This window comes from Haemaphysalis longicornis, unplaced genomic scaffold (assembly GCF_048455015.1).
Source record: "Haemaphysalis longicornis isolate Haplotype H1 unplaced genomic scaffold, Haemaphysalis longicornis Haplotype H1 scaffold_5, whole genome shotgun sequence".
Classification (NCBI taxonomy): domain Eukaryota; kingdom Metazoa; phylum Arthropoda; class Arachnida; order Ixodida; family Ixodidae; genus Haemaphysalis; species Haemaphysalis longicornis.
The window spans coordinates 190,852,468-190,864,529 of record NW_027526385.1 but is presented as its reverse complement, the minus strand read 5'-3'; the positions used below and the strand labels follow the sequence as shown (position 1 = coordinate 190,864,529).

The 12,062-nt window shown below is 42.3% G+C and overlaps 1 protein-coding gene across 17 annotated transcripts in view; it reads right to left on the bottom strand.

Annotated features, from left to right (window-relative positions):
* LOC144139566 (uncharacterized) overlaps window positions 1-12,062 on the bottom strand; it is a 126,405-nt gene that overhangs the window by 109,897 nt on the left and 4,446 nt on the right. For all 17 annotated transcript variants that reach the window (XM_077671876.1, XM_077671875.1, XM_077671869.1 and 14 more), the window contains exons 2-3: window positions 10,125-10,163; window positions 3,878-3,904 (exon numbers count right to left, since the gene is read on the bottom strand). In XM_077671876.1, coding sequence (XP_077528002.1) covers window positions 3,878-3,904; window positions 10,125-10,163 — 66 coding nt within the window. The remainder of the gene's footprint in view (window positions 1-3,877; window positions 3,905-10,124; window positions 10,164-12,062) is intronic.

Below are 12,062 nucleotides of genomic sequence, written 5' to 3'. Positions count from 1 at the left end.
CGAGACGGTGTGCAGGACCGGTTTCGTGACTGCTTCCGCTGCGGGGTAGAGGACCGGTCTCGAGACAGCCCGTGCTGGGCGGTCTGGTCCCGTCGGGAGGGCCGTCCCTCCGCCTGGCGTCGTTCGTGCGCCCTTTTCCGGAGAATGTAGGGTGTGAGGAAGCGTTTGGGGCAGTCCTTAGTTCCGGTGAGATGTGGGCCCTCGCAACGTTCGCACCTGGCACGCAGGTATGGCCGGTCGAGTGGTTGTGGACGCTGCATTGGTGGCAAACGCGGATGTTTGGATGAGGGCAGGCTGTTATCCGGTGACCCACCTCGTGGCAGCGACTGTACACGGAAACAGTCTTCTTGTATAGTGAGCATGGATGTTCAGCTCCGTGTAGTCGGACGTAGTAGGGAACTTTTGGTCCTGTAAATGTTAGGACAACGGTTGTGGACTCTTTTCCCAGCCGTCGGCAGGAGTAGACTTCAAATTGCTCTTGGTCAATGTTTTTCAGAATTTCTGCTTCGGTGAGTCCTACGGGGACTCCGCGAATGACACCTTTCACTGCGTCGTCGGGAGCCAGCCCATATAACTGGACGGCGTGCGTGATGTTGGCGACATGTATAGTGTCTGTTTTGTGGAACAGACACTGCCATCCGGATATCTCAAGCAAACGAGGTATTGTCCACTCTTTCGTTGGCGCTAATGCTTCCAATCATTCTTTCTTTCTGAATACCTGAGTATCTTGCCTAAAATATTGACTTATTAAAAGTTTCAGAAAACGACATGGTTTTTGCCTATCACTGCATTACTGGTAGTGGCATTTCCACCGTTCTTATCAATGGTTGTCCTTTTCTGTTCTTTTCAGCACCTACCATTTGGAATCTTATTGACATCATAAACATCTTGGTCTTTCTTACTTCCAGTTCTATACTGCTGCGTCATGAGCGGGACGCTTTTCGAAAAATTGAATTCCTGGGTAAGTGGTTTCCGTAAAGTACTGGCATATATTTTATGTAGTGTTTGTTGCGTTTTCCTAATTCTTGGTATGATGTGTGCAGTTGGAAATCAAAGTTGTCGCTTCCAGAATGAATGTTACAATAGTAAATAACCTATTTACAAAACCATTCAAGCTGCTGTATTCTTTGACAATTTTGTAACCATTCTTGTGGATAAAATTACATTTCCAGTTTCCATGCCCAAAGGTAGGTTCACTTGTATGAATCAGTAAAATGTCTTGAAACTGCCTGAATAACGGTCTCTCTCTTGGTTTGGATGATTTTATTTTATTTGTATTTTGCAGCTTTTCTTCTCTCTGCTCTCTACAGCGCCTCTCTAACGATTTATAAACGCTATTCAACCTTGCTTAGTGGGTGACACATTATATACTTTATCCTGCCTGTAAAACCGGCCTGAAAACCTCGGCATTAAACCTTTGTGCTATTGTCATTTCGTGTTCATGGTGTGCCAGCAGAAACCTCCCGCGAACAAATAAAAGAAGTTACTGGCACCGCCAGAAACCGAACCTAGAGTGAATAGGGAAACGAAGGAATAGCCCGTTGTCTTACCGATTTAGCTACTTGCCCACGCGGAGACGGGGGAGACAGACGGTGCACTCACCGAGAACATCTGCGGGTTTGCCCCCCTGTTTTTGCTGAATGCCGTATTATAGCGTGACGCGTCCTCAGGCGCCGAAATGTGCACAGAAATCGTGATATACCCATGTGTCATACAATCCCTTCAAGCTGCTGCTTAGTGCTACCTATTGGTTAAACTGTACTGCGAGGAAAGAACAGTGCTTCCGCATTACAAAAGTTTGAAAGACTGCGAAATTCTTTACAACCCGTTTCTTTCTGTCACACTCTTTCTGGACATTGCATGTATTTTTTCCACTAGTCGGTAAGCTGAAAGCACAATATGCTCATCCATTAATAAAGCCATTTTAAATGATTGCTTCTTCTAGTAGCTCTTATTTACAGTTTCATCTGGCACTATTTTTTTTATCAAGGCTGCAGTTTTCTAATCCAGTTCATAAAAGTTGACAGTTTTCTAAGTTTGTTGTATGAAATTTAAAGCATTGAAATTTAAACAAATAAAATTCATAGGTTGACAGGTATGCTTTGGGATAAGTTTGGGGTTTCTCCTGTCACCTAGTGCCTCAACCAGTCTTGATAGGCGTTTGTTTATTTCTTTTGGCCTGAAAGATATGTAAGACACGATAACGAACCCATGCTGGTGATTTTGCAGCTCACTGCCGGCGTTCAAACTTAGTCGTTCGTCCAGACTTAAGGTGCTTTAAGGAGTAAGCCATACAAGTGAGGCGGTTCCACTCCCTGCCGATTGTAGAAAAATTCGAAGGGGCTAGCTATTTTTAAGACACCAAAACCTGAGAAAAGCATATAAACACTTGTTAAACTGAAGTCTCCTTCCCTAGCTCTCCAAAAATACAAACCATTTAACTTTTAAAATAGCAAGCTAGTAAGACCAGCACGCTTAATGAAGAAGGCATGCAATCGTTAGTTCGTACTGTAGTGGTGCAAACAAACACGTCTGTTTGTTGTTGTATTTTGCAACCTACACAGTCAAGTAGCCAAGTGGACCCTGCGAGGCTCTAGCTCTCCCGTGGGGCTTTTGTGAGCAATAAAGCAAGGTTTGCCATAAAAACCTCACTATTTCACCAGGTCAATGCGCACCTTGATTACAGTTTTTAGAATATTTTTGCATTATTGAAGCAGACTCATTATTAAATATTTGTACAATGAACTCTAGCTTACTTGGCAATTCTTGCAATGACTTGATAAAAATAAATGAAATCAGACAGGCTGTTTTGATTATGCTTATTAGGTTTTCATTTGACATGTCTCAACAGAAACTCAACAGGAGAGTGAATACAGAGTCAACAAAGACTCGACTGGAGCTCAAGAAACTTTTCTCAGTATACTTTCAATTGATATGTCTCAACAGGAACTCAACAGGAAAAGGGTATTGAGAGTAAACAAAAAGTCAATTGAAAATCAACAGACATGTTGAGTATAGTCAATTCACTTTGAATTAAACCGCAGCATTGAGTTTCAATTGAAACACGGCGGTCAGTTTTCAACGATAACTCAATGCACTATTTTTATTCAAATACCACTTATTGTCAACACAATGTACTTAGTAAAGTCAATTGACTTATAATTCGATATCATTAACCATTTTTATAAGGGACAAAACATCCAGTCGTAAGCGGCGTCACTAGCATTGTACGAAACAAGAAAAAAATATATTTCAGAACACGACACTTTTCGCTAACCACTGGTTCTAAGTTCAGTAACTGTTAAGGATACCTGTAACTATCGGCGGCTTCCTGCATACAGCAATATGCTGAACAGTTACCTCGCCACCTTTGCGTCAGCCGGTGATTGTTGTGGGTTCTGTTGGCGCAGGTTGTCATCTATGGAACTCGCAAATGTCACCGCAGGGAATCTTGAGCGTTTATGTTTTTACAACCTGTCTCATTCGGAACATATTTGAGAAATTTGTTTGCGTACAGTTCTTTCCCCAAACCCTGTCTGGAAGTCGGCAAAACAAAATCACCTAACACCTTTTGTGCCGAAGCAGACATGGTGCACTTAAAAGTGCAAGATTAGTACTTCTACACTGATACTATGGTGCACGAAGTAGCATTCATAAATCGCCCAAATTTCCATTTGTATTGATACGGCAGAAATATTGTCTCAGCCATAAGAATTGGTATTTGCCAACTAAATATTTTTTGTGGTTGTCACAGGTGTCTTTTGTTTTTCTAAAAAAATTACTTGTACATGTGAGTTTCCTTGTATATTTTGTGTATGGTGAAAAACAACTTTTGTGCACATGGGCGACAAATAGCCGACGGTTGTTTTGTACACACCTTTTGTTTCTGTGTCCTCAGGGGGTGCTGCAAAAGACAATAATTCAAAGTCAAGGACGCCATCATCTGCACATAGCACAGAATACACCATTCAGAAAGGCTACTGTAGAAAAATTACAAACTTAAGTGCTATGACATATGAACAGATGCAATATTTGACTTTTGTAAAAGGGCAACGTCCTCTGTTCAAAGGCCAACTTTTTGGGGACAAGTCAAAGACTTAAAATACCTGACGCCACGTGGCCTCCCTAGTTGAAGTTGCTGTTTTCCATTTTATTTCCCCCTCTGGCCGCTCTTGCCAACGCGCGAGAATGGTCCCCATTTTTTCATAAACAGTTGGAATTATTTAAAAAGACATATAACCGGGAACATCGGCAAAAAAGACCGCAAGAAACTATCTTTGTGTCTCCACCCTTCTTACAACAGGTGGGCATTCATGGGGGGCGCGAACGAGTGCTCGTCTTCGGTGCCGTGGATGAGACTTTTTACCTGTAGATGTAGCCATTCAAGCAGCTGCCTACCAGCTATGCTCCTTGCGGTGCAAAGTATTTCATCAGAAGTTAGCGCAAGGAAACACGGGCGAATGTGTTCGTGCGAGGGGCTGAAACTGTACAGATTGTGTTGGAAGCAAGCGTTAACAGCAGTTACCGCACTTATGCATCAGTTTATTTACCATAGTAAATATTCAGTGACTAGTAAAATTAGTCTTCAAAGGCAAAAATGTGACATCCTTGCTCTAGGACAATGCGAAACCTCGGTTTCGACTTCTAACTTCCCGCTCGTAAATACATCTGCTATCGAAGGTATGAATCGGGCAAGGCAACATTGGCAGCGAACGTACAGCAAGTTTTTACCCTTTTTTAGAATTCTAAATGGTTTTATTTTGACAATGCACGTATTCGTGAGAAAACCGGTGGGCGAATAAAATGGTAAAACCAGCCTTGATAGTAACCAAGCTAGAAAACGATTATTGTTAGCATATTCTACGGAGCCCCTATTTATTGCTGTACCGTACTTTCCGTCTGTTTAGGTGCCACTGGTTTGTGTGGAAAAAGCATTTTGGCATCCGATAATTTAAAGCAGCCTTGTCTTGACACCAGATGGGATTTATAAATGTCTCAACAGTCAACCGATTTTTGTTTAAAAATTGTCTGTTTGGACCATATGGTTTAGGGGGGTGTTGCCTAGTTTTTTTACTTCTGCTGAGGCAACAGAGTGACCTAACAATGACGTGCATTTTACGCACAAGTGAAAAATTCCTGAGCGAATTATACCTTAATTGAATAATTCCTCTGCATCAAGAATTTTAGATGCGACGCATCTCTTTGACTCCCCTTGTCCCTCCATCCATCCGTAGTCTGCACGCCTCTCCCCCATTCTCCTCGCCACGCCAGCTACGCGGTAACGCCGCTCTCACCGAAGCGCCATCTTGCGTGAGCGCTTGCTCCCCTCGCCATTCCAGCGGTGCGTCAGCAGGCGTTAGCGCTCGGTTAACACATGCGCATGCGCTACTCTCTCTCATTCCCCTCACCGTTAACGCGCGGTACATATAAACGCAATAACTGCGCCGCTCCGCTCCATCGCTCCTCCACCGCCGCTCCGATGACATCCGATAACCACCGATGATTTGAATGGAGACTAACAGGTCTGCTACCGCGATGGCCGGCGAAACCATAACAAGCACTGCCAGGATGCGTCGCATCACCCCATCGTTTCCCCCCGCAGAAAGATGTGGTCAATTTTTTTATATGATATACAAGCTCCGCCAATAAAAACAAGTTTATTTCATAGTACTTATTGCGTTTATACTCATAGGAGTAGCAACGGTCAGTGTTAAGGGTCATTACAATTGGAAGTATCCTTCATGAGTTTCCAATTTTTGCTGTTGGTGAACATGCCATCGCGAAAAATTGTTCATGCATTCTCAGCGAATTCGCAAGCCAGGATGTACCATATTTATACTTTGTTCAGTTCACAGATATTATTGCGCTCACCACTCTTCAATCATACTTTCGTAGCCTTTGTTTATGGTGTCCTAATATATTCATTATTAATGTCATAGTATTCGCAAGGGTCGTTCGCTGTGAGCCAACATATTTTATTTATGATTATACACCAGGGTTACAATCGAAGTAAGAGTTTACTCAGAGAAAAGAAGGCCAGCAGCTAGTGTAAGCAAATAGAGGTGTGGCTAGAAGGGGCTAGAACAAAGCACCGAATGCTGATCATGTAACAGAGGCATTTAAGACGGATTGGCGTAATTGAAAAGCAGCCGAGAGCGCAAACGCGCATGATGAACCTGTGGCCCTCCACACTTGTGAAGGGGTTTAGAAACTCTGGCTACTGGATATTTTAGGTGAGGCTTTCCCGACGGTTTCCACAGGGCGGCCACTTTAGGTGCCGAAAAGGTGCGGTGTTTGAACAAGATTGATGACAAAAGAAAAGAAAAAAAACCGGCTATCATTTTCGTTTAAAATTCGGTGGCTTGTTTGAAAGAAAACATTTCGGTATTTCATTCTTATCACGTTCTCATACCTTGCGCGAGCTAAATATTGATTTATGCCAAAAAAGGATCATAATGCATTTTTTCTGCACAGCAATCAATTTCAACAAATTTAAAAGAAGTGAAGTACGCAGAACACCATGAAAGCCCGATATGTCTACACAAGTGTCGTTCTGCCACACACCTGAGCTCCGAAACAGAACAGAGAAAACCTCTGCATTGCATAAAAAATGTGTTATATCTTCAGCACTCAAGAAAAATAGGATACTACAGTACTATACTAATTCATTGCAACGTACAATGCGGAATAAACACAGCAAAAATCAGCGAAAACTTTAGCGTGCAAACAATAACACCTTAGGCAATGCTAACAAAAATCAAATGTCACAATAACCTAAATTTGCTCACAATGCCTTAAATTTCAAATACTTCTTGCAAATAGGCCAGAAGAGTCCTTCGCCCAATAAAGAAAACGTAAAATAGTTGAAGCGAAAGCTCATAGAAAGGTTTCAGTTTCACCACAAACTGGAAATATATTGATACATAACACAGACTGCAAAGAAAAGCTGTACAAGCAACAACAACAAAAAAAACAAGCCACTTGTGGAGTACCAAGTAGTTGTTGTTTAAGCAATACAAAGCACCAATCAAGACCTGGCTCGCGGCATCTTTTCAGTTTTTCATGTTCTCGGAGAAGTATGAAACAACAACTGGTGAAGAGGACTAATTTTTAGCCGCAGTACCTCTGAGCCCAATATTACACGTCATTAAAAGCTAAAATATTTTGTTAAAGTCTGATTTGTGCTAGGAGCTCTTTGTTATACGACGTGAAAATGCGGGAATAAATAAAATATGGGCAACTACAATTGAACGAACATTTGTCATTCATTTTGTAAGTCGTTTATGTTAATATTTTGTTTTAACAGCGTTGCTTTTCAATCACCTCAGCAGCATTGACCCTAAATAATTTTTTTTCGTGCGACAGAGCTGTCGTAATTTGGAAGCGCACTTGCACAGCGGGGCAAAGTTTCTTCTTTCTGTGCATTTCTTTGTGAGGCTGAAGCATCTGGAGCAGTTGTTCTAGGAGCGGCTGCTGAAATGGCACGCCAGTAAGGGTGTTTAGCGGTCTTAAGGACAACCAAGGCAGTATTTCCAGACTTTCCCTCTATGGTATTTTTGCGTTCACGGGGCTCCTTTTGGCGGTTTCCCTCATTCGGTCGAAGGGTTTGGACGGAGCATGCGTGCGGCCACATAGTCCGTACGCACATTAAAGCTTCGGGCACATGGTGGATGGCATATACCGAGTTGTGCAGGGTGCGCGGTTGTTATGGGAACGACACTTCTGAAACTAGAGTGGACAACACGCATCTTTTTCCCTTTCCTGGTAACTGCGGGCTGTATTCATCACTTCGACACATGTGGCCATATCTGCGTAAATCGGACTCGCTCCACCACCCCATAGTCATAGGGCGATTCCGAGGGCACAAAGAAGGCTTCTCTCGATTCGTTATCAGCAGGAGTCCTGCTTGGGGATGTTGGCTTAAACTCTTCACTTGTACATACCTGTTAATGAACTGTGCAGCTTGGACACTCAAATTATGGTCAATATACATTGCGGCGGAATGTTAAATTTCACAAAGGGGCTGTCCCCCAACAAAATTCCTTCGCACCTTCAAATTTCCTCAACTTCTCCACACATGTAGGCCTTTACAAGTACGTGCATTTTCATCAAAATTGAGTTGCATCATTTTGTTCCCGATGCGCATACGGGGTGAGAGAGGAGCCCTATATGCCAGGCTCTCATGACGTGCTGCACTGATCACGACTACCTCAGATTTGTACAAGTCATATAGTTTTTGTAAAAACAACAAAAGATTCTTCGATGGCTAAAATACTTTATTACTAAAGAAAAATGGCACCTTTATCCCCAAGCTCACACCATATTAAATTTGCATTCAACTTAGTGTACAGTTTAAGGAAAAAGCGGCAATATCATAAGGTTCAGCACCGTATTTAACAAAAAACCTTCCATTTGGTGTGAAACTACTCCACCACATGCAAAGTCTTTCTCCAGCCAGCACGCTCTACCAAGCTGTTTGGGAGTGCCAGCAAACCTCATTCCTCACCTCTGACAGCAATTCCTATGAGCACTGCTGGCCAGATCCGCCCTTGCAGACCAGCGACGCTTGGGGGAAAGGGCACAGATGGCCAGCCAGCACCGAAGCATCTTAGACGAGGGATGCCTCTCATGGGCTCGTTCATTAATACCAGCACTCCACTCAGAAAAAGGAAGCTTACTAAGCATCTCCCCAATATGTTGGTCACTAAGTGAACAATCACAAGAAGCAACAATAACTTGGATCATGTCGTTCCTTAAGGGTGTGTAGTGCGAGAAGGGAGCCTTGAGAGTATTGCTCCTCGAGGATGCCTAAACAAAATAAAGTTACAGAGAACGTCCTCAAGAATTGTATATATATATAAGTTTTTCTTGCAAAAAGGGCAAATGATAACAGCTGAGGTGAAATAACACATAATTCAATAGAAAAAATGCAGTTTTTGAGTCCACGTTTGAAGCTGTAAAGAAACGCACCGATTGAAATTGTACTGCTCTGTAGCACATCATTAGTTAGTTAAAGTAGCTTGCCATATATGTGTTTAAAAGTTTCCTTAAACCACCACGCACACGCTGCCCCTTTTGTAGATCTCATGTACCTGCTACTGATCACCAAATTGTGTACTTGTTTGTTTTGGTCAATGTATCAAAATGTAACTCTGAAGAACCATATTCCAATTGTCCTTATTCCTTGTGTGTGCCGCGGTAGTTGGAAAACGTTTTTCGCTCCGCGATGTCAAGTAACGCACTTGACTTTCTGACACAACATTTTTGTTATGTTTCTGGCATTATGAATCGCCATTCTTGAGGTCTTCCTCAGGTTGTAAAGCTCAGGCTGGCATTTATTTAAAGGTTCCTCCAGCTCCGTCGCTGGCATTCCTGGTTACTGCAATCCACTGTCAACAAACCACTGCTAAAGGTTCAAGGGAAGTCACCACAAGGTCGCCCGATTTGAAGTCCCAAATCCGCGCCTCACGAGTTCGGGTGCATGCGAGTAAGCGAGAGACAGGTGGCGCTACGTCAAGGCAAGAACACGGTTTTTCCGGCAAACTAAACAGCAAAAAGGCGTTTAACTTCTCGAATTTTGAAATATAGGATTTTATAGAGCGAATACAGCGCATTTACGATTTTGGTACGCAGGGATTTAAATAGGCTCAGTAAGGCAAGAAAGCAGAGTGTCAGTGCTTCAAGAAATCATAAGGCAGCTCTATAAAGTAAAGCCCACGAATATTTCAAATAGGGGAATAGTTCAAATAGGGGAACACCATTAACCCGATTGAGGGATGATATAAAGAAATTTGGGGGTAAACATTGGACACGAACAGCGGTTGAAGGTCAAAGAAAGAGGCCTTCCTCCTGCAGTAGACCTGAGTAAGCTGATAAATATAATCATAATGATGATGATGACGATGATGATGAAATTTAAATGGGGCATGTGTTAGTGCCTAATATGACAAGCTGACATGCCCTAAAAGTTGCTGATGTGTGTTTTTTGCGCTTTTTACCCATTCGTGTGACAGAAGATTTCCATCGCGCGATGAACTTTTGGAATACGCATTTCTATATAAGCACAATTATTTAGCACCAAAAAAGACACCTGAAAACGAACTTTATGAAAAAACATTTCTTACCGGTGCTTGGCGCGTTCTCATCATTTTCCACGCCTTGAGCTGCAAAAGTTGTTCGGGAAACAGTCATGTCACTGTTCGTGCACCCGCAATCTTGCGCTACGTGGCTCTTCTTAGACTGGATACAATATGTAGCCCAATATAAACACAAAGAAACGGATGCAGTGATTGGGGCGTTTACACCACCAGCAAAAAACGACAAAAGAACTCGGCCTCTCGTCCCACTTCTCGAAAAAAATAAACAAAAGTGTTTAAAATAAACTTGCAACGACCAACCTTCTTTATTTCTGTAGAAAACCCCAAATTCCACTCTTTGGCATCTCATTAAAATGAATATCTGGTTTTGCTGCCTACAATACCGCCGATGTAAACCACGTAGGAAGGACTGCTTACGTAGTGTGCTTTTTGTTATTTACAACAAAGGAAACGTACTGATAATTTTCCTTGGCTGTAGTGTCATTTTTCTGTAGTTCAAAGTGTTTTATGTTTGGAGCTTCTAGCAGCGAATTATCAAAGGGTGCGCAATCACGTAAGACTGTATCTAAATAAAAAAAGTAGTATTGATTTTTATCGTAAACACAGTGTTGTCATATCAGCTTGTAAACGAAGAGTAAGAAAAGGGAAACACAAAGTACTCTTCACAAGACTGTTCACAGTTCTCAGGACAAGCATCAACGTGCCAACAAGTTCTACCAATTTGACTATACCAACCTTGCGTCTTTTAAAACATTTGTATTTGAAAATTCACTGGGAGAACGCTTTTCAGAATTCCACTGGCCCACAGTTCGCAGACTGTCATTTAAGGTCTTTTAAGAGTAAGCAAAATGCTACACACCACGCCATCTACTTTCCCACAGGACCGTTATTAGGATCTACATGATACCTTTTAAGAGATGCAAACCAAAACAGATATTTACGTCATAAAATATTCATCCGGCAGAATAAACGTTTAGTCAAGGGTATCAACTATTAAACGCAGAAAATCAGGTAGCGTTGAGACTGGGCGTTTCTCTCTTCTTTTTGTGTAAATGAGTCTCCATGAGACATAGTAAACCAAAACCCACCAAATGACACCTTTATTTTATTTTTGAAGATGATAGCACAATTTGGGAATTTTTGTCGTTTTTACTGACAGGTGGCCCAACTACTCTAGTAAAATTTAATACATTTCAGGAGCAGTCCAAAAGGAATCAGAAATCTTTAACTAGCACTAGCCATGGTTGCGTGCTTTTGTACTATAAATAACTAAAAAACTTGAGCTGGCAGCCAACAATCAAAAATACTTCACGCAGAGAACCAAAAGGCACTGATTTTGGTATCTTAGGACTAGTCAGCTAATATAAGCCAAGCACGAAAACATCTCGTTGAATTCGTCAAAGAACAAAACAAACCCTTCAAGGTCCGGTACGACAAACTAACATGCAATAAAAAACACGGGTGAATGACCATGGGACGCGAAGCCTTGTCGAGTGAAGTTCGTAGCAATGTTCTGAGGAAGCTAGAAAACTTGGACAAACTCGGAACTCGCAGCAGCCGTTCATGTTCACAAGTACACCTAGAATACATCTCGAGCGGGATCCTCTGTGCTCTCTCGCCTGCTGATCTTCCAACGTCTTCCATTTGACCGAAACATGGCTTAACTCATCCGTTCGGCATTTTGAAATCATTGTACACTTATCATATATTCTGAAATTACCGCACAGATACGCACCGTGGCGGGTGTGTTTTTATAGCCACCAGTCGTGATCTACATTGATATATCGTAAATATTTTTTCTCCGCGTGAAATCATTTGACTTTGGGGCAATCCGTTTTTCCACGTGTTCTGATCGGGATCTGCTATCGCCGTTCTAGCGCTGGCTACTAATTAGTACCGCTTCGCTGCGACACGTCAGACGAAGTCACGAATATGTTCTAGAGCACTCCAAACTTGCACTTCGAA